Genomic DNA, 21,589 nt, shown 5'->3' with positions numbered 1-21,589 from the left:
TAGAACCTTGGACAGATGAGGACAAATTAAAAACCGAGCAATGAGAAAGAGACAAATACTTGTAATTCAGCCAGGAATCTTTTTTTCTAATGGATTCTTGCTCCCAATCCACCCAGAGTAAATCAACAGGCATGTGGCATGAACTACGGATGGATCAGCTGTGGTAAACATATACGGCTGCACATATCTGTTACACAGGTGCTTGGTTTTAGACTCGCTGGCTAGCCAAGAGCAGTCAGAGTTTTTGGCAAATGCCCATAGTTCCATGGATTGGAAGAGAAAAGACAGTGAGAAAGTAGTCAGCTGGCACGAGCACTTTCCATAGCAGCCCCCAAGCCTGAGCCAAACCTGCCGGTCTCATTCTTCACCCCATATTCTGAATCGCTGTCGAAGTCCTAAACTTATTTTTCAACTCAGTGGAAGGTTTTTTGGCTGGACAGAGTTGCTGGGATACTTATTACCTCTGTGTACAGAATGGCGCCCTTCAGTTGTTGATCATTCTGGGGCAAAAGTGCTTGTGGGGGGTTTTATGGTGGTTTGTTTTTTTTTTTCTTGGTTGTTTTGGGTTTTTTTCCACCCACTTGGTGTTCTTTCCCTTCCCCTTGACTGGAGGGAAAGGAAGGGCAAGAGCCCTTTATGGACAGGCTGGCATTTGGGAATGGCAACTCAGACTGCTCTTCGCTAGAGCTGGACACGCTACAGGTGTAAGTGAAGTACAGTGACGTTTATTATGCCTCTCTAAGTGGCTGCTGATGATGTTGTGGAGCTGGTGCTGAGCCAGTCGAAATGCATGAACTGTAACCAAGCCTGAGAAGACAATGTTATGATGTTGACAGAGACAAATATATATCTCTCCACTGTTAATGTTGCGTTCAGATTAATCTATGTGATATCTGCATATGACAGTGGGCCAAATCACTTGCTGACGATCTGTTGTGACAGGAACATTAGAGAGGGCCTACAGAGGTCATATTAAGCTCATATGTCATGAAATATATATACATTTTTCTGACAGTTCCATAAGTTTTTCATAATCTAATTTTCTCTCCAACAATCTACTTAATAATAAAGTCCTTATATTCCTTGTGTTGCAAAGATACCTTTCCAACTATGAGGTGATAGAGATTTGCCTCTGCTCCTTGCTATTGAGAGATGCATACAAGTTGTCTATTCATGAAGATCTAAAGTGGGCAACTATAGCTGGGTTTATAGAGCAGTAATCTCTGCTCTGTAAATAGCCTGAGCCTCTAGTGATGAAAGAGGGCCAAAAAAACCAGGCTTCCACTTAAACAGAAACTTGGCTTTATCTGTATGTTAAACGTAGAGTGATGGCCAAGGCTTAGGACAGCAAGGCCTGAGCAGCCATCCCAAAAATCCAAGCTATGAATGTAAAATCTGCAATTGGGAGAAAGTCTGAAAACCTTGTGGGGGTCTCAGTTCTGCTAGAGACAACTTTGGGGGTCTGAGGGCCCAAAAAGAAAAGCTTCAACCTTGGTTGGTCCAGCTATGCAGACCATCCCTTGACCTAAACCAGGATGCCCTAGACCAGATACTTTGAATGTCCCAACTCCTTCAATTTTTTTATACTCCAGCAGGAGCACAGATAGGATTTCACTCAAATAATGTTTACTTTACTGAAAGTTTATCTAGCCCAAATTCCTTTAGACAAAACATTTAAAATGCAAAAACTAGTGGTACTAATTAAACAGAGTTTTGCTGGGAAATTTCTAACTTCAGTCCTCTTATGACTATCTTTAAAATATGTGTGAAATGTCTGTAATTTAATCAGTGTGCTGTTAGCTTATAAACCTAATGACAACTGGTTTAATGCCAACATTTTTGTTGGCACTGCAGTTCATTTTATTATAATCTTTCAGCAACTCTGGGACTAAATTCAGAATTCTTGCTTCAGATATCAAGAATGGTAAGAAAGAATCAACACATTTTCTCTGATTTCACAGAGAAACCTTGGTTTCTTGCCTCTTTTGAGCCAGAAGAAAACATTAATTAACAACATTACATCTTCAGTGAGGTCTGGGTGAGGTATCCCTCTAATATGTAATCATCATTTAAAGCAATGATCCAGTATCCTCAAACGATTTCCAGCATAAGTTTGTCTGACCTTTAGTTTGAAATTACCCATAATGGGGACTGGTCTCTTTACACTCTTCATTACCTTAGTTGCTTACATCCAAGTACTTAAGGCTTTCCTTTTTTTGCAGAAGTGTGGAATATGAATATATGAGTACATGATATATTGATTTCATATGAATGATAAATAGAGATATTATTTCCCAGCATGTGAAAAGATACAAAGCTAGCAATTTATTCACACCAAGAAAATCAGTAAAACCACACTTCAAAAAGTGGTTTAAGCTTTATTTTATTCTGCTTTTCTTTCCTCTTTCCTCCAGCCTTATTCCTTAAGAACATCACAGGCATGGTATGCATACTGTGGAAAGGATACTAGTCTTCAAATAGACCTTATCCAGCCTAGCTCACAACACATAGACAAAGGACACCTTCCCAGCAAAGTATTTTATAAACTGCTTTGCAACCTGCCCTTCCCAAAGGTTATTTGTGCATTTTAATTAGCTCAGATTTTTTTTCCCCCCATTGACTAGGCTGATTAGATAGATAGATAGTGAAATATAGCTAAGAGGAGGATATCAAAAGAGACAAATGCTGCTTTGAAACATGGTTAGGCATTGCTGGTACTGTCAAGGCTCCTTGTGGCAGATCCACACCCACCATGTCTATGAATCAGACCACGTCAATAAAATGGGGAGTGCCAGAACTGGCTCAATGATGGAAAGGAAGTTCATCCTTCTGTGGTTTTTCCAGTAGCTTATCAGTGGCATGATAAATATCCCATAAACACCCAATACACCATAGACTGACACAGCTCTCCATGTGAGTATTAATAGCGGTAACTATGCTAATGTATGTAATCAGCTAATTACCTGTGATGTAAAGATGAAATGCTGCATCAAAAGGGCTTTTTAATTCCAGATAATCTCAAATTTTAATCAGCTTGCTCAAAAATGACCAGTTTTTTTGATTGTATAGGTTTGATTTGTAGTCTTTGGAAATACTGTGCTAAAAGGTGGTTTTCCATAATTTAGTCAGGAAATAATTATATTCTCTTAGAAATAACTGAAAAGATGATATAGCCATCATCTGTTGCAGAATTTGGCCTTTCTGCAGAAATAAATCCTTTCAGTGTAGGGATCCTGTGTGGTCAAACTGATTGCCAGAAAGAGAATACTCCCTGTTCGTTATCTAGATCTCTTCAGTCTACTCAATTTGAGAAGGAATTTTGCAAGAGCTCGCAATTACTAGAACAGAAAATAGGTGCACTGAAATGCTATTACATTTACAGAAAGCTTCACGATAATTTATTTATGAGACGAGTTGTTGCTTTTACATACTCCTTGTGTTTATCAAATTTTTGGCATTCATTCTTCCCAGTTGGGCCAGTGAAAAGCAGTTAAGGTGTTATTCAGGCATACAACTTCCAGCCCCATCCAGAAGCAGAGAAGTATGAAGAATTATCCAAGGTGGTTTTTTGGGTTTTGTTTTGGTTTTTGGTTGTGGTTTTTTTGTTGTTTTTTTTTTTTTTTTTTTTTTTTCACAAGCTTCTAACAGATTTAGCTGGAGTAGGTAGAAAGGGATCCAGGAGGTGCCTATATGCATGGCAACTGGAGCTCACTTGACCACGTCAAAGAGCTGGATCCTTCCCACCAAGGTGACCATGTCTCCTTTCCCAGCCTTCCCCAAGAGGAGCAAAGGCTTTGCAGCCAGGTCCCACTCAGGGCTTTTGTGGCCGATTTCTGAGGAACCTGCTGATATGCAGATCAATGCTCTTCTGCAGGTATAAAAAGTTGTCTGTTGTGTTCCAGCAAACTTGGGGCTGTCCCTCAACTGGGAGGCAACTCAGTGGACAAAATATATCATTGCTAGAGCTTACCTGCATAGAAGAGATTTTACCAGCTGAAGAGAGTGGGTAACTCAGCACGAAAACCTGTGAGCTCTCATTACCTAGTGATCTGTTGGGCTTTACTCCTTGAAAAATGGGGAGAGCAGAAGCAGAGGCATCAGTTCTGGCTTGTTTCACCGCTGCACTTGCACACAGAGTGCTGATGATTTAGGTCTTCAATACATAGTCTGAATACTCTCTTACTGTGGCTTTGTCCTACAGAATTGGCCATAAAGAAGTAATGATTTGAGCTTTAGTGTCGGCGTTAAAACTTCTTGGTCTAACAAGCAAATATTATTTGGTGTGTCCAGCAAAGTTGTTATCTCTTTATGTCAATTAAATTATGTCTGAAGCAAGGTTTAAGTGTGGTGGCATTGCAGTTAAAGATCAAAACCAAATGTGTTTTTCATGGCAATACTGTAAAACACCGTTATTTCTATTTTTAAAAAAATCCACTTTTCTATAAAAGATTACATTGTTTCTTTGAAGTGTGAATTTAAGCAGCTAGTGTTTATAATAATATGTACATCATTAATCTTCAGACTTTAATCTCTATAGTCCTATTTAACACAGTGAAGCTTCAAAGGGTACGGATGCCTTATATTGTTTATTGAGAGATGAGGTAAAATATAAATGAAAGATCTGGGGAATCAAAATTATATCCATAACATTTTTTAATCTGCATAACATATTTAATACTAGACATATTAGAAAGCTACCTGTATATTTGCCTGATGAACAGTAATGCGGACATACTAGAAAGGGTAAACATATTAATTAGAGCCTGCACATCTCTCCTTATTGCTAGTGTAATCATTAAATTGATTTTTCCAGTCTGACATGTAATTGTTCCAGCGATGGAATCCTGCTTTCCACTCTCGTTCTGCTTCATCAATATTTCCTGTAAAACATGAAATGGGTTACATTAATCTAAATTTGAATCTCTTTATATGCTAATTGAAAAATAATTTTGATTATCAATGTCATTTGCTCCAAATACATTATAGGATGGTCTTTTGCCTCTCTTTTTAAACCTGGAATGGCTGTAAATTCAGCGATTAACACTATCTTTACATCAGGAAGGAAGGAAGGACTGCAAGGTATCATTCTGGCACACCACAGGGTAATAAATATACTTATGTATGGGCTTGTTGCTTTTGGATAATATTTCTGTCCATCAAATTCATCATTTTAAAGCCGCCTTTCTTTTTTTTTTTTTTAAATCTTTATTACTTTGGTTCAGTATATTTTACAGTGAAACCTACATACCCCAAAGACTACGATATGCAAACTGAGATAGGTGCTTGTAAAGATAAAGTGAAATCATGGCTTTGTTCAAGGCAACAGGATTGCCATTAGTTTCAATGGATATCAGTGGATGGTCAGGACTTCTCCCTACTGTGGAACGAATCTGCAAGCATAGTGTATAAGGGGCACAAGTTTGGAGAAAGATACTGCAAAATGCGCACTATGTCAACATGAAACAGCTTCCTCTTCTTTTTCATTCTAGCATATAAAGCATTTGCCGACTAATCCCACATCCCAAGGCAATATTTATTGCCAAATTTGTTATAGGCGTCAGAGCAGAGGGTGAGGATGAGAAGAGTAATAAAAATGTATTTTACAAGGTTCCCAGAGTATTTTACAGACAGGGATCACTTCCTCCAGTCCCCAAAAGTAATTAATGCTAGGGAGAAATGCAGTGACCTTGCAGGAACAACCCATACAACAACTAAAGGAAAGGTAATGTATCTGTATCGCATAGTGTGGCTTATTATTTTGGATCACTTGTAGACTTTCTCTTAAAGTTTAGAAACTATTTATGATCTATGAATGTCTTTACTCATTCTGAACCTAATTATCTCGGTGTCCCATATTGACATCGCTTGCTTCCAAAAAAATTTGGTAATTGTGTTCATGAGATAACAGTTCCATGGTTTCTTTATGGTCTTTTGACTTTATGTTCTTCTGCTGCAGTAGAGCATAGGCCTTTCCCCCCATAAATACACCATTTTCCCCTTTTTTTAAGATCTGCCAGCACTGCAAGTTTAACTGGTTATGTGAAAATGAAATACTTTTGTGTTTTACACATCAGTAGAGAAAATATTCTGGAAAGAGAGTTAACAGATTCAGAGATTTAGTTTGGAGAAGCATCCAGTAATTTGGTTGCTTATCTGCAGTTTAGCTCAACATTTCCAAACCTTTTTGGTCTGGAAATCCAGATGGCAATTTAATGAGACTTTAAAATGAGATTTACATTACTTTTTAGTTTCAGTGAGACCAGAAATAAAACCAAGATACTTTTTTCTTTGGGATGTTCTGCTTGTAGTCAAAAGGGAAATAGAGAAGAACAAATATAAGAAAAAAATATTAAAACCCTAACCGTACTCCTCTCCCTCAGTTCAAAGATACAAATAAGCTTGGTTACATCAAAGAAAAGTTTGGGTAATTTTTAATTTTTTTCTGCAGGCCACAGTTGTCTTTAAAGATGACTGTAAACGCTGGTAACAATAAAACCACGTTTTGATTACTAAGCTATGTAGATATGACTCTCAGAACTATGGGCAGAAGACATGCACAACATTTTACTTTCCTGACTCTAAGAACTTGCCTTTGCACATTTCTTAATTTAAAGATGTAGCCAGGGTCTTGAGTAAAGCCAAATTTTCCACATATGTCAAATGGATTGATAATTTAGTCTATGAACCAGTAATAGTATTATTTGGAGAAAAATGCCTCAGCCATATTTCTTTTCTTATTTTTAATAATAGATATCCAGTTTTATTTATCCAGGCAAAGCCTCCACTTACGAATTAAAAAAAAAACTCTGTTCCGTCTTTAATTATTCAGGTTTAGATGTGTTTGAAGTCTGCCCAAAGACTTTAGAAACTGGAATATCTCTACCATACACATATCTTCAATTAAAAGTCACTGTTCTAGAGTATAAATTATGAGGCATTTCAGTGCCTCTTGAAGATCACAGTGAAGAAGTGAGTCAGCTACAGAAAGCAGGCAATGAGAAATTCAGACTAGCACCATTATGAATCTAAAAGACAAAGGGGGGATGGAAAACACTGAAATAAGAACTTGGATTCCCATTTGTTTGCTTTTTTTTCAGTGATAAGATCCAAATTGAAGTCACAAGTCAATGCATCCCATTATCACCAACATCATCAATCTCTTTGAAGCAACCACCCATGACTTAGATGAGCTGACAGCTAGAAGGCCAAACAAAAAAAAAAAAAAAAATAGAGAATTTGACTTGACCGATAATTACAGCTCAGAGCGTTGGGTTACTACAGTGTGGTGCAGTACTATGGAAGTCGGCAATAATACAGTGAGGTTATTTTGCTATATGTGGTCATTTAGGCAATCCCAAAGTTTACACTAATGCCAATTAGCCTAATGCAAAGCCCAGTGAAGTTTACAAGGAGAAAAGGGGAGGCTTCAGGAGGCAATGAATCATACCTCAGTGCTCAGAAAGGTCCCAGTTTAACAGACTAAAAAAATGAAAGTTTTCTTTGATTCTTTGGCAGTGTCAGTGCAGACAGCTGGCATTTCTTTTCTTTCCACACAGGCATACAGCCCTTACTTTAATGGCATTATAGCAAAGTTAAATTTATCTCCATACCATCATTTGTTGAACTGCTAGATGTGCCAATAAAGTGCTAATCTTAAATATATTTTTGTGGTATTAACATTAAGATTGGGACAAAGGCCATATAGCTGTTATGATATAGTATAATTAATAAGGCATGACAAGTTAGAATTAATTTTTCTGTCCTCAACAGCTTATAAATGTGGGTACCTGCAAACTTCTTGATTCATTAGTATGACAAATGCTACAGGTTTATCTATGCTGTAGATTCTCCTGGTCATAGTTTCTACACAAATGTTCAGAAAGAAGAAAACAAATAGTATCCACATTTCAGTGGATACTCAATGTTCTTTAAGCACACAGTCAGGATATCAATGCTCTTTTAGCCACAGCAGAATATTTGTTTTCATAAGTATTTTTAAAAACTTTAGATTTTTAAAAAATTTTTTATTATTCTTTTCTTCTTCCAAAACTCAACAGAGCTCTCTGGGACATCAAATATTATAAGGGCTGGTTTCTCTCCTATGACCTGAGGTGCAAGGTACTGGAGTTAGAAAGAAATCAGATTGTTGAGGTACACAGCTTATTACCCATAGGTGCACCGAGTACAATCTTACTCTGTAGGTAGGTGCAGTAGTATTGGTGAAGTTACTTTTGACTAGTCCACTTCTTGGCATGCATAATGAGTGCAGCATCTAGCTCTGTGGAAACTGAAAACTAATTCTGATGGTGAATTTTCTAATTAGTCACATCTTAAATATTCTTACTACCCTGAGTATTTAGCTTTATAAAATCCAGATACTATTTGGAGGATCACAGCAAATACAATTATTTTGGTTCGCTGGTCAAAAAATGTGTAGACAATGCACTTCAGGACATGGTTTAGTAGGCATGGTAGTGTTGGGTTGATGGTTGGACTTGATGATCTTGGAGGTCTTTTCCAATGTTAATGATTCTATGATTCTCTGAACTTTTTTCTATCTCCACATTAAAAATCTTCTTAGGGTTATTTGAAAATATAATGCATTTATATTGGCTACATTGATGTTTGATTTCTCTGTAGATGACATGTGATGCAGTAATATAAAATAAAATGGAAAAATATGTATTATGTGTATTAGGCACACTAAAACAGCAATGGAACATAAATGGAAAGCTTTGCTGCCTGCAGCTTGCTATAATCAAGAGGAAAGAGGCATATATAAAGAGTTAGGGCTCTAGATGCATTAAAGACTGCATTAAGGAAGTAGTCTAACATAGATGCTTTTATAATTAACATATGATTGCTCTAAAAGCTACTTAAGAGTCGCTTACTGTTTACTGTCCCTCTGGTATGTTTCTTTTAGAAGCAGTCATCAGAAAAAAGTTCTGGTGATTGTCCCAGTGCTCACACCCTCAAATAAAATATTAAATGCTGAATGTTCCCAGCTTGTCTTAGGGTGAGTGGGAACAGAGGATATTCTCGGTGTCTTTGCAATAGGGTTGAAATCTGTGCAGAAATGGTGTCTAGTTGGAATTGAGAGCCCATGTAAGACATGTCTACGTCCAGTTTACCTGGCTAGTTATTTATATATAATTTATATAGCGATTTATATGTTGTAATTATCAAGCTAGACACAAAACTAGACATTTTGACTCATCTCTTAAATTGTACTTGTATATATTGAAATTGAAGGGGAAGACATTGAGAAATATTCCCAAATCATACAAACTACTCGAGATATAAAGGCTAGTATTTTATATGTGGCTGTTACTGTTGTGTCAGGTTTATTTTTTTTCCCTATTGGTTTTGTCAATCCATAACCATGACAATTTTTTTGGAACAAGTCTGATTTGTTTGCTTGAAGAAAATGGAAAATATCTAACCATAAAGATGGCAGGGACTAAATATTTTCCTCTCTCACATATTTAACTGCCTCAAGGAACTCATCTTACCCAGCCTGTTATGAGAACAGGCTTGCTCAAATGTTGAATGCATTTGGAGCTGGCCATTACATACCAAGAAGACCTCAAGGGTTGTGCCAGGCGTGGATCAGTAACTAAACAAGTGCTTCATTACCAAGCACATCCATGTAAAATTCTGACCACTTGGCACAATGAGAAATCCCCTGGCAATTACTACACAGTAAGTCTGTCCGATTGTCCTCTTCAGGTTCTAACTGATGTAATTCCACTTTGTCTATCTGAACCCTACTTGAACAATAACTTGCAATAATGATAACAAAAAATTTCCTTAATTCTTGTTCTCTGTCATCTTATTTCATGTCATGCTAAAGTAACCTTCTTTTTCTAAGAATATTTCAATGGAAGAAGCAATAGAAAATATAGACCTTCATAAAATGAAGAAATCGTGTATTTATGGCATACACCGTTCTTTGGGCATAAAAGGAGATAGGAAATGCAAAATAATATTTCAGTGAAGAGAATTATTACAATAAGAAGTACTATATCATGTTGGTAAGCAGAATCTTAAAAGCTTCTTTGTCAGAACTATATAAGATTGTATAGGGAACATAAATATAAACACAGTATTTTTGTTACAATATTTCAAGGACTGATAGGTACAGATACATGGCAAAGCAACACTACTTTACAATATTCTTCCCTCATTTCTCTATTAGGATCCAGGCACGATGATTCTTTCTTTTTGCTAAGAATATGCTGAGGAATTTCTTTTAATTAAATTATGTAAATTTATGTTGTAAATTACCGAATATGGCAAAATGATGTATTTATGTCTCCTGGCAGATCCAGAGCGTTGCTTTATCATCCCTCACACCACAGGACCATGCACAGCAACTCTGCTGTCCTGCCAAGATGTGCTCTCTTCTGCTCCGCCACGGAGCGCTTGGTTATGCTCAGTCCATTTGTAAGATGCATATTATTCAATAGATGTTCACAGCCAGGTTAAAGAAATATGTAAAATAGTTCGGTTCTCCTGTCTCAGCATAAAGGGCTTGTCAGCATTTGAGAAAACTCCCTCAAATCCATCCATAATTTGGTATACTGTGATTTTAAAATCACAGAGTATGCTTTATAAATTATTCATTTTACCTACTGATTTTGCTTCGCTTGATTTAATTGAGAAGTATCTATTGAACTGAGAGGGGATAAAAGTTGAGCCATAATACAGTTAAAGTCTCAAATGAGGAAGGAATAAATTATTTCAGAAAGAATCATCTGCGCACCATGAAAGTTTACATATTTTTAAGACTAACATTCAAACCGAAACTTGCAGAAAGCTTGTAAATTACTAATTAACATTTAAAAAGTGTATCTTATTTTTGAAATGAGACTTTTTTTTTTTTTTCCCCCCCTCAACTGCAGAATGCAGTTCCAGAGCTGCAAAATCACTTTACAAAATCAATTCCTTTTGAAGTCCAGAAGCGCAGAGGCTTGGTCTGTTTGGTGGGCTTTGCAAAAACAGTGGCATCAGGCTTCTAAAGAAAATCCAAGTCCTTTGTGTTCAACTAAGCTTAATGTATCAAACAGCCTGTTTATATTTTTCTGGGTAGTGAAATCTCATAAACACTGTGTACACAGCCAGACATAAATCAGTTCTATTCTGCATAGGTGAATCCTGAAGTTTCTTGGTTGTCATCAATGACTGACACTCTAGAATTAAACCACAGGGCTCTCACGCAAGATGTAGAACAGAATCCCCTTTTGGCAGCAGCAACACAATATTCTCTGTGGATTAGCTGCATAATAATATAATCCCATAAATAATAGATACTATAATCCCAGTATAACACCCCACAATGTACCTTAGATACGTGAAGTTTATAGAAGACAACTAAAGCTGCTAGAAACCCCAGTGCAAGCTCCCATTTTGGCATAGTCTTTCCCACTCTCTCCAGTACCCCAGGAACCCAAGGCCAGGCAGCACCAACCCTTGCAGTGGGTAGTGTGAGAACAGAGATTTGCAGCACTTTCAAATGCCTCACTTTGTGGCTGCATCTGCACTTTGGGGCAGAGAATCTCCACCCTGCACAAGTCCTGGGCCGAAGGACAGGGCATGTTACAGGGTTCACCCTCACCACAGCATGGACAGTTTTGTCCAACATCTGAACATCTCATGGAAATTCAGTTACAAATAAGAATGTAAAAACTTAAACTAAGGTATTACATTAATGCCAAGCAAATAATCCTTGTATGAAACTTATACAAAAACATCTACAAAACCACTTTTACCTGTCATTTTCAGGACTTTGGGGAAAAAAATATTCCAGAATCGACACTGCTCAGCACGTAATTTTGTCAGTATCTCTGAAGTGTTGGTATTTAATGTCAAATATTTTTGTTCAGTACTGGTGAAGACTGGCCATCTTGTTCCATTAATCAGGGTCCCAGTTGGAGTTCTAAATGAGAAAAGAAACATTTCATTTGGAATCAGAAATTACCTCAGCACATCAATAAAACATTTTGTTTTTTATTTAACAGTTATTTTAGCTTAAGTATGTTAGTTTGGAATTACTGAAGTATACTTTTGTAAGCAACAGGGGGGAAAAAAGGAAGGTAAATTTGATTTAACTTCATTTAGAAAAAAAGAAAATTATTTATATTCCCCTTTTGAGGTGTTCTGGGTTCACCTAAGGGACAAAAGTTAATAAACAACCATATACAAACTACATTTGTTGAATTTGGAGACTCTCATAGAAGTTGTAAGTTATTATGGATGATTTAAGAACAAACTAATCAACTAGTTTTGGAGGTTGAGTGGTTCATGTTTTAGTTTGAAATAATTGATTGGACTAAATAGCTCGGATAAAAATGTAAGTAAAGGTACAAATAATGTCTGAAATTTGAATGACGGCTATATTGGGAGAAAAAAAAAATATTTCTCATTAAGAAGGAACAGTTCCTTCTTGAAGTATGCTGAGCCCCATCAGTGGAGTGCCAAACGTGAACAACCTCAGACCTTTTGGAAACCAGGAAGAGGTACTGAGTGCTTGGCCCTTTATAAAACAGGCTCTGCATGTTAAAAGATCACAGCTGTTAGTATTAAAATAGTTGTGTTTAAATATTAATAATACAACAGAACTCATAAGGTTCTAGGGACAGACATCCAGTTTTTCCCCTCCAAAAGGGACAATATGTAGTATCTATATGACTAGAAAAGAAATAATTTAAGTGTGTAGAAAAAGAACAAAATGGGGAGCATTGCATGGGGAGCAAATGAGATGGAATATGATTTTCAGAAAAAGAAGATTTGTGACTGTTTAAAGTATAAATCTATGTTAGCTCAGAAGAGGTTAAGGGTACAAATTAAACACCTTTTTGCAGTGCAAGCAGAAGGACTCATTTTCTTTTCTAGAAGCTGATATCAAGGAATCTGGGGTTTAGGGCAGAACAACAGTATTTATCCCTGGTGGGATAAATTAAGGAGAACTATTAGCAAAGTTAATTTGGTTATCACTACTTTACTTTTCACCAGGACTCTTCCTAGAAGGCAGCGGTCAGAGAGGAGTCCAGGGTGTGTGGAGCCCACTTGAATTCTGCTTGCCAAGAGTGGGAACAAGGTACCAGGTGTAGGTGGGTGCAGTCAGAGCACAAGATTCAGCTGCTGAAATAATATCGATATCTCTTAGTTCATTCAGAATGAATCGAGTTTTCAGCCCATGTTTTAGTATCCTGCTTCACTTTGGAGTCTTTAGTACCAGGCATTGGCTGCTTACAGAAACATGTTAGAGTAAGAGATTTGGCGTGTCATTTCCTGAATTGCTCACTTCTTTACTAATTTTTCTTTACTAATTCAGCTCTGATTAACCTATGGCACCCTTTCTAACTGCACATTTATTTGTGGCTCATGAGAATGATGACTTAAGTAGAGCTGACTTGCTCTTCAGTTCAAGATCAGAACGTTAATGGTGCTGTCAGTATTCATTTAACAGCTTTTATGCTATGAAATAAATCATGACATTCCACATTATAATTTACAGGTGTGTGGGGGATTACACAATGGCTACAGATGTATTTTACTAAAAATGATTGAAAGAACTGTCAGATGAACACGGCATTTTGAAATACGTGAACCTGCTGATTATGACATTCTCTCCACATTTCTAAGAAGTTTACTGTTCAAAGAAGTGTCCAGTAATTTCCTTCTTAGCTCCATTATTGAAAGTTTCCCAAGCTAAAAAGTAGCTCCCGGTTACAGCAGAACAGAGAGATTGCAGGAGTATAATTTTTAACTGGTAAGAACAAATTATAATCATAACCTCGTTGTTCTATCACAATTACTGTCCATTCCTTCTTGCTAATAACTTCATGATGAGAATTGCAGTGCCCAGAATAAGCTGTAAAATTCCCTGTTCTTTGCACCAAACTCAAAGTTTAATAATATTCATACAGAAAATTAAAAGTACTTTGAGAATATCCTTACTGAACAGAAAGGAATCCAATACACTGCACAACCTTGTCTTTGTCCATCTATGCATGGATGGACAATCTTTGCTGATAGATTATAGGAACTTGCTTCTACTGAAACAAAGCTCAAAATCTCTGTGGAAACCTTCATGATTACTTTATCCAGTCAGCTTTATCAATTCCTCAAACCTCTGCTCTTTCATCTTCTAGTACTACTCAATCATCTCTTCAGTACGTTCCAGTTTTGCCCACCTCAGTGTTGTCAGTGGGGGCTGCTGGTGTGTCCCAAAAGGGCTGGGGCCACGCATCTTCAGGATGAATTTCAATCTTGTGCATCTACCTTGTCAAACACTAATCACCTTTCTTAGACCTCTGTCCATATCTGTAAGCTGTAGTTGGGGAGGACCTTAATTTTGTTTGGAGAAAATGTGAGTTTCTTCACTAAATATTTTAGACAAAAGCTAGCTCCTTTTCTACACACTTTTTAACGTTTGCAGGAGCAGGTCTTACAGCAATTAAGAAATACAATTATTTGAATTGCTCCCAGAGAAGAAATGCAAGCAAGGAACAACAACAAAAAAAAAGACCAAAACACAGACCACCTGTGTTTAAACTTTGGTGTAAACAGAATTTGTTTCATTATTCCAGATATTTTTTTTTATTTGCGTATGCCCTGAAGTTATAGGTTGGACTCTGTCTACTCTCTGATAGTGGTACAGCAGCTCACTGATAGTTAATTATTTCATTAAGATATGTCTTTAAGGCAGCCAAACTTATTTTCCCATTAACTTGAAAAACAGAGTATCTTTTTGAACTCAGTCCCCAGTAAAGTGGCTCTCGTGTTCTGCCTTTATACATACATGTGCTCCCACTGAAGCTCACAAGCCTTCTTTAATCTTGTGTTCAGTAGAAGTTGCTTGATATTACTTGCTGTTACTAAGATCAGGTTCTTCCCCTTTGGGTATTGCATGTCCATAACTGTCAATAACATTTAATTCTCAAGACTCTCTTACAGTAAATATGCTAGATTTGACTAGAGGGTTTTAGAGGAGCTTATTCACTGAAAATTTCTGTATATTTAATGTTCATCTTCAATAACTTTAGAATGAGAAAGTACATTTTCCACCCGAACCAAATTTAACAACCTGAACACAGCTCTGTTAATAATAATAAATATACATACATTACCAATATAGTCTGAAATACAATACTAGCTCACTACATATTTATTGACTGTTACATAGCATTACTTTTACAGATGGTTTATCAAACACATAAACACAGAAATTTAATTCATTATCTAGCTTTTTTTTTGGTTAGAATTCTTGTTATGAAGTCCCTGTAAAGTATTCACTTTATTCACTTCATTTTTGTGAGTGAGCTCTGAATAGTTTTCTCTCTGCTGTGGTACCACCATTGAACAGAGGGATTCTTTTGTAATGTTAAGTTATATTTTGATATAGTCCACAAAGAAGATATTTCTCCAAGTCTCTTGAAAAGGGTTTTAGGCATCATTTACCTTCCTAATGAGTATTGTAAACACTAACTGTACCACATGCTAGTTTAGATTGTCCCAAGCTTTCACTGGATTCCTATTTAGCCGCTCTGTTTGTAAATGGATTGGGTTAACACATTGTGTGTTTCTCTAGAGGAAAAGAAAAACAAACCCCACATCATTTTAGCTGTCTAACACAGATGAATTATGCCAACCCAAACTCACAGGCCGAAACACAGTTTTACTTCCAGTCCCCAGTAGCTCCTCCCTCCAGACAGCCTGCCTGGAAGACCCCAGACAGACAAATATTTGTTCTGCCTGGCTGAAGCTGTTCGTAGAGATATTGCTCCTCGAGAGGAAGCACATACTAATTTCACCTGAGCAGTGTGTTATTGCTCTTAATTGTCTTTTCAGTTGCAGCTGGCTTCCCTCCGACCTGCTCTGAGAAGAGCTCAGCAAGCTCGTTTGCCGGCAGTTCGCCCCGTAGAGGATTTCCCATTCCTCCCCATTGCGTGGAGCAGTGGGAAGGAGGCCTCTCCGCACACAGCCTGCCTCCCTCCCACCTCCTCCTCTCATCAGGGTAGCAGCAACCCCACCAGTCACAGACACTTAGTAAGGCAATTTCTTCCTCGGTGCCTTCTGCATGTTATCACCAGACTGGCATTCTGCTGGCATGTGTCTCGTTAGCTGAACAGGTTGCCCACTGAGATTAATGAAAAGTTATGATAATGCCACTGCACCCTCTGCTTCCCCCATGCAGTACAAATTGAAATCAAATGGAGACCTGTTCCTCCGAGGTGTGACTTTATTGACTTCACCTGGGTTGTAACGGCTGATGCTCATTTTCAATTTGGCCCCCTTTTCTTTTAAACAGCTGGTTTAAAGGGAGGAGAGAGTAAATGTGAATCATTTTTATTAGCTTTCGTGATTCTTTTTAGCTATCAGGCAGTACTGGCAATCAGCTGGTTTTCATGGGATGGCGTTTTACAGTGTGTTACCATGGGCACAAGATAACAGGGAGTGGGAACAGCCTTAGAGCAAATGCAACAGCAACAATAACCCCATCTCTTGCACATTTTCTACAGTTGCTTTACAAAACCCTTAAGAATTATGGAAATAGTCAGCTCAGCATCAGATAAGAAGCATAGTGTAAATGTTTCACCCCAGGGGTAGCTCTGGGAATGAGGGATGGTTCTGCACGTGTCTATACTGCAATCAAAGGGAGCTGTTGAGGCTCACACAGTTGTACCTGAGGTGGCTTCAGGGCAGCCACGCGAAGCCTAAGAGCAGCACAGCATGGTTTCCACCCCTACAAACACTCATGCAGCTCCCCGGTACAGTTATAAAACCCAATAGGAGTGAATGTAATTAATAATCTCTTTGTGCTTGTAGAAATACCTAATGAACTGCTTTTTCTGTAGCATTGTAAATTTTTCGTATATTTGTAAATATACAATTTTTCTGCCAGGTGAAAGGGAGTAAGATAGCACAGAGCAGAGAAATCCGAGGTTTGGCAAAATAGACAAAAGGGTGAGAGGATGTCAACTGGGCTGTAGTATCAGCAGTGGACCTCGGTGAGTAAGGGTTTGGAAGCAGGTAATGTGGCTTACAACAGAAGCAAAGATGCCAAATTAACTGGTACCACAGGTTAAGCTATCACTCCACCACAAGTAAACATGCCTGCTTGCTTTAATGAAGCTACAGGTAGATTAAAAACTGGTAAGATGGTAAGGGCATCTGGATAACACAGTCATGTGACGGGTGCTCATCAAAGCTCTGGCCTCTGTCTCTTCGCCCCTCCAAGGGATGGACTATGCCGGCCGTTTGTGCTTCTTTCTGCAGTATGGTCAAAGCCTGTGCCCCTCTTGCTGATGCTTCAATCAACAAGTGATCCTGTTGACTTCAGAGGAGTCACAACAGAGAAATCCTACGCTTTGAAGAAACACCCCAAGATTTGTGTCTTAAAAAATTATCTCAGTTTTATAATTGCTTTATTAGTGATTGTGTCGTGTAGAACACCTCCATTAATCATGCTGGCACCAAAAAACATACCCAGTCAAAATATCTTTATTTAGCTAATCCAAATAGATGAACTTTCTTCCCTGCCCAGCCTGGAAGAAAATACTTTGTTGTTTTCCCTCTTTTCTACTTGGATAGAAGGGCACTCCTAACTAGCAGGAGAGCTGACAGGGGCACCAGGTAGGTCTGCGCTGCCTCAGCCCTCTGGAGCGCCGCTCACTGCAGAGGGGTGGGAAGTGTTTGCAGCATCAGTCAGGCAAATGGATCCAGACGTCTCTCATAATTTCTAAAGGCTACAATGCATGATTTTTATACCTATGTTCATTTTCTCATTGCAACACCACTGCCAGGTTAATATCAATTTTGGGCAGTGGCGTGGTCCCCAGGGGGATAATGGTGTAGTGACAGTGCGTGTTTGTGTAAGTCTCTGCTTGGATGGTACAACTGGGAGCTTAACAGATACTTTCCAGCCCAGTTCTATTAAAAAGAAGAGCAGATTTTACTGTTATCTACTGGTTGAATCTTCTCAACCCCTCAAACAATTTGGCTTAATGCCGGTTCCTTCATGCCAGGCTATTAGTTTCAGATGACTCACTGTTAAGTAGACACGGGAGAGGGCCGTGAGGCTGAAGACTCAAAGTCCTTAACCTGAGGAGCAGTCCTAGCTATTGGAACAAAGAAAATGAACCTGTTCTGGAAACTTTCCTTAGAAAAGTTAGCAAAGGAAAGTATGAAGAAATCTCTGTAACACCTGTTTTAAAAAAACCCTGTTAACTGTAAAAAAAAAATCCCCAGAATCTCTAATTGCTGTATAAGCTTTCCATTCAGAGACTGAGGCCTGTATAAATCTGAAAGGCTTTCACTGTGCGAATACATAGACTGCATCTGATGCAATATCGTTATCAGTTAGGTCCACCTATGTATGATTCTATATAATGAATTTATTCTTAGATTATTTTTTTTAAATTCAGACAGTTATCCAGAATGTTTTCCCAAGTAAGTTAATCATCTACCACTTACTAAAATGATTTGATGGGCTCCTTGCGTAAAATCTTTACAGTATGCCAAAATATTTTATATTAAATTGTACACTTTGAAGCTTTTTGTTATTAGAAGCTACAAAAGCAAAGACAGGAGGACAGGGGCACTTTTTTGTCCATTATCCAAAGTTTATGAATTGGCCCATTGGTAATAACAAGCAAGGGGAACTGCCATCCCTATAATAAGTGAATTGGAAAGCTGACACGCTATCACTTCACAAATACATATATTACTTTTGATATCACTACTGCTACCAGTCGGTGCTCTTTATACGTGATACTGCATAACAAGTTACCTTGCTAATTTTTAATAGAGATGGCTCTTCAGAGTATTCCGTAATATCAGCTAATCACTAACCATCCTGTCTATTGAACTGATGGACCCTCCATACAAATGCACTGCCACACTTAATATTTTATTTTAAAATATTCTCTTAAGGTCTTTAACCTCTTAGACTAATGGGAAAGACAGCAGCTATCTAATCTATCACCTGAAAAGGGTGAGTGGTGCCATTTTTAATAACCAAGTTCTCAAAACCACTATACTGAAAGGTGACAACTCCGACAGGGATATTGTCAGCCTGGGCAATACTGGGTGCTTGGAAAGCATCCATGAGTATCTGGTTCACACACTAAGCTTCCTTGCAGCCTCATGGCATCAGTGTTCTCAAGGTATCAGGTCTGTGCTCCTGTGACACTATGAAGAACTGGGGAACTTAGAAAAAAAAAATGGTCATGTTTAAAAACATTGTTTTATTTATTAGAATTTAGTTATTGCGAGAAAATAGTAACCAGTCTCTGAAAATCCATAGTAATGAAAAGTTTCTTATTTACTTGTTCCTTAATAAGACGTGAAAATTGTTGGTCCCGATTCTGCAATGTTTTGGCCTTATTCAGATTCTTACTGTAATGAATGGAGGGACTCGTACGATTAAGCACTGCAAGTCTGAAAGAGGTTGCAGGTTTGAACCCTTCTGATTACTGTTCTTAAGCAGCTGTTTATGGGAAGTTCGTTTGACTCTGTTGTGCTCGGTTCTCACTCACAGATCACCCATGTGAGCTCACAATCTAGCAACTACAAAGTGCCCCTCAGCCACAGCCAAAGGAAACTGCCTTGCAAGTTGTATCATAGGTAAATATTATTTCTTCTGCTGATCCTTGAAGAAACCTGTAGGATCCAGTTGGCATACTTTTTAACTGACAGAAACTGGAGAAAGACCTTTGCAGCTAGGCTTTCTTACACCTTCGCAGGCTAAATAAAGCTCAGAATATTCCTTCCAGATTCCAGCTTGGTGACGGCAGTTGTGTGTTTAAATGTCTTAAACTATAAATTATCGTGGTATGCACTATTACAACTGATATCAGTTTCAGGAAATGAAGCAACAAGCTGTTGCTTCTTTTTTGGTCTTGCTGTGTTCTGCTCAGAACAGCCTCATGAAGCACCCGTAAAGTTGGAATCATTCTTGCTTGTGCATATCTTGGTACTTTTTTGTGAATTCCTGCTTTTTTTTGACAGGGTAGGTGTTAAGGTATTGACCATAAATAATACAGTATTTGAGAAATTTAGGTCCGGGATGTTCTGCCTTAGCTCTTTGGGCATGCTTGCAATGCATTTAGGAGCTCAGTGCCTGAAATCCCTGATTCCTGGATTGGATTTTGCTCTGGTATCGGGAGCAATAAGGAGCCAGGTCAGCTGAGCCAGAGCTAATGAACCCTTCAGACCCTGGTTGTGTGTTTCTAACCCCCTGGGCCCACGCTGGCACTTCTGCATGTAGGTCTCATCCACTCTGAAAACGTTCCTGCAAAGCTTGGTGCTATTTCAGGAACCCCTGCCCCAAACTCCACTATCTTTATAGCATATGATGTATCTTTATAGCATATGATGAGATGTGATTATCATACAAGGTCTGGAACAGAAGTCCCACCACTCTGTCTAAGAGTCACTAGCACTAGAAACTTGAAAGCGAGTTAAAATCTCCTTTCCTGAGGGACTGATAAAGTTAAACATGACTAGGTCTTCCTCTAAATTTAGCTCTAATTGATAACAAAGATCCACATTGATTTGAATGAGAACGGTGTTGTCCCAATGTCCTCTGGGCCCTTCTGACTGAGGACTATCAGACCCATGTCAGCAAGTCTATACCACAGTCCTGAACCCCTGACAGTCCGAGATCCCTCAATATCTCAGATGGTACATGCCAAATACGTGCATGTTCTGCACAGTTTTGAAGAGGGTGCAAAGAAGAGACTGAGACCATGCTGAAGCTTTCTCATCACAGAGCATTATTTCTGGCCAAAGAAAAGAAAGCAAGCTCTGAAAATGGAAAGAGCCTGCAATGCTGGAGGCTGCCACAGTGAGAAGAGTGATTGGCAAGAGGAAAAAAAAAAAAAAAAAAAACCAAAAACCACAACACACCAACCCAACCCAAAACCAGTGCATGATCTTCAACTTCAACCTAATGGTATGACTTCAATAAGCCAAAAGCTTTGAAGCTAAATTGAGTTCAGGGAAATGGATGAAATTTTGACATTAATGTGGAGATAATTTTAAACCACCAAAAATATGTTTTATCCTGTCTTATTTTACAAAATACTTACCACTCACTCAGTGTGATGCTCACGGTCACACTAAGCTGAATGTGACAAGTGTCTAATATAACGTACCTACAACATACACTTGTAGTCATTTACACATTTAGATTATGTATTGGGATAAAGCAGTAAAGGATTTTCGAAAGTGTTTTATTCCTTCTGTTTAACATGTCTTGCATCTGATGTGTTATTTTGCACGCTGTTCAAAGACCAGTCCAGCACTTTTTGAGGTGAGTCAAGTTACTAGTTAGAGGCTGATCCAAATCCAAGCAAATGGAACAGATTGATTGACTTCAAAAGGTTTGGATCAGGTCCCAGCTGGAGAAATACCTGTGGCTGTTTACAAAAGCTTCTCTCCTCCAGGATAGAATTCACAACGATAATTTCGCACCTTCTCCAGGACTCCAGGTTCTGGTGTGAATATTCACAGTTCACATCTACATCACTTTTGAATAGACATGAGAAAGGCAACGCTATGGCTTAGTCCTTCTTTATTC

At 38.2% G+C, this 21,589-nt stretch overlaps 1 protein-coding gene across 2 annotated transcripts in view; it reads right to left on the bottom strand.

Annotated features, from left to right (window-relative positions):
* Positions 1-4,752: 4,752 nt before the first annotated feature.
* Positions 4,753-21,589, bottom strand: part of BCHE (butyrylcholinesterase) — a 31,912-nt gene continuing 15,075 nt past the window's right edge. For both annotated transcript variants that reach the window (XM_035902896.1, XM_035902904.1), the window contains exons 3-4: positions 11,772-11,938; positions 4,753-4,880 (exon numbers count right to left, since the gene is read on the bottom strand). In XM_035902896.1, the coding sequence (XP_035758789.1) occupies positions 4,753-4,880; positions 11,772-11,938 (295 nt within the window). The remainder of the gene's footprint in view (positions 4,881-11,771; positions 11,939-21,589) is intronic.

Source organism: Egretta garzetta, unplaced genomic scaffold (assembly GCF_000687185.1).
Source record: "Egretta garzetta isolate BGI_Z169 unplaced genomic scaffold, ASM68718v1 scaffold221, whole genome shotgun sequence".
Lineage (NCBI taxonomy): Eukaryota > Metazoa > Chordata > Aves > Pelecaniformes > Ardeidae > Egretta > Egretta garzetta.
The sequence above is the reverse complement of the archived record's forward strand: the minus strand, read 5'-3'. Positions and strand labels throughout refer to the sequence as shown.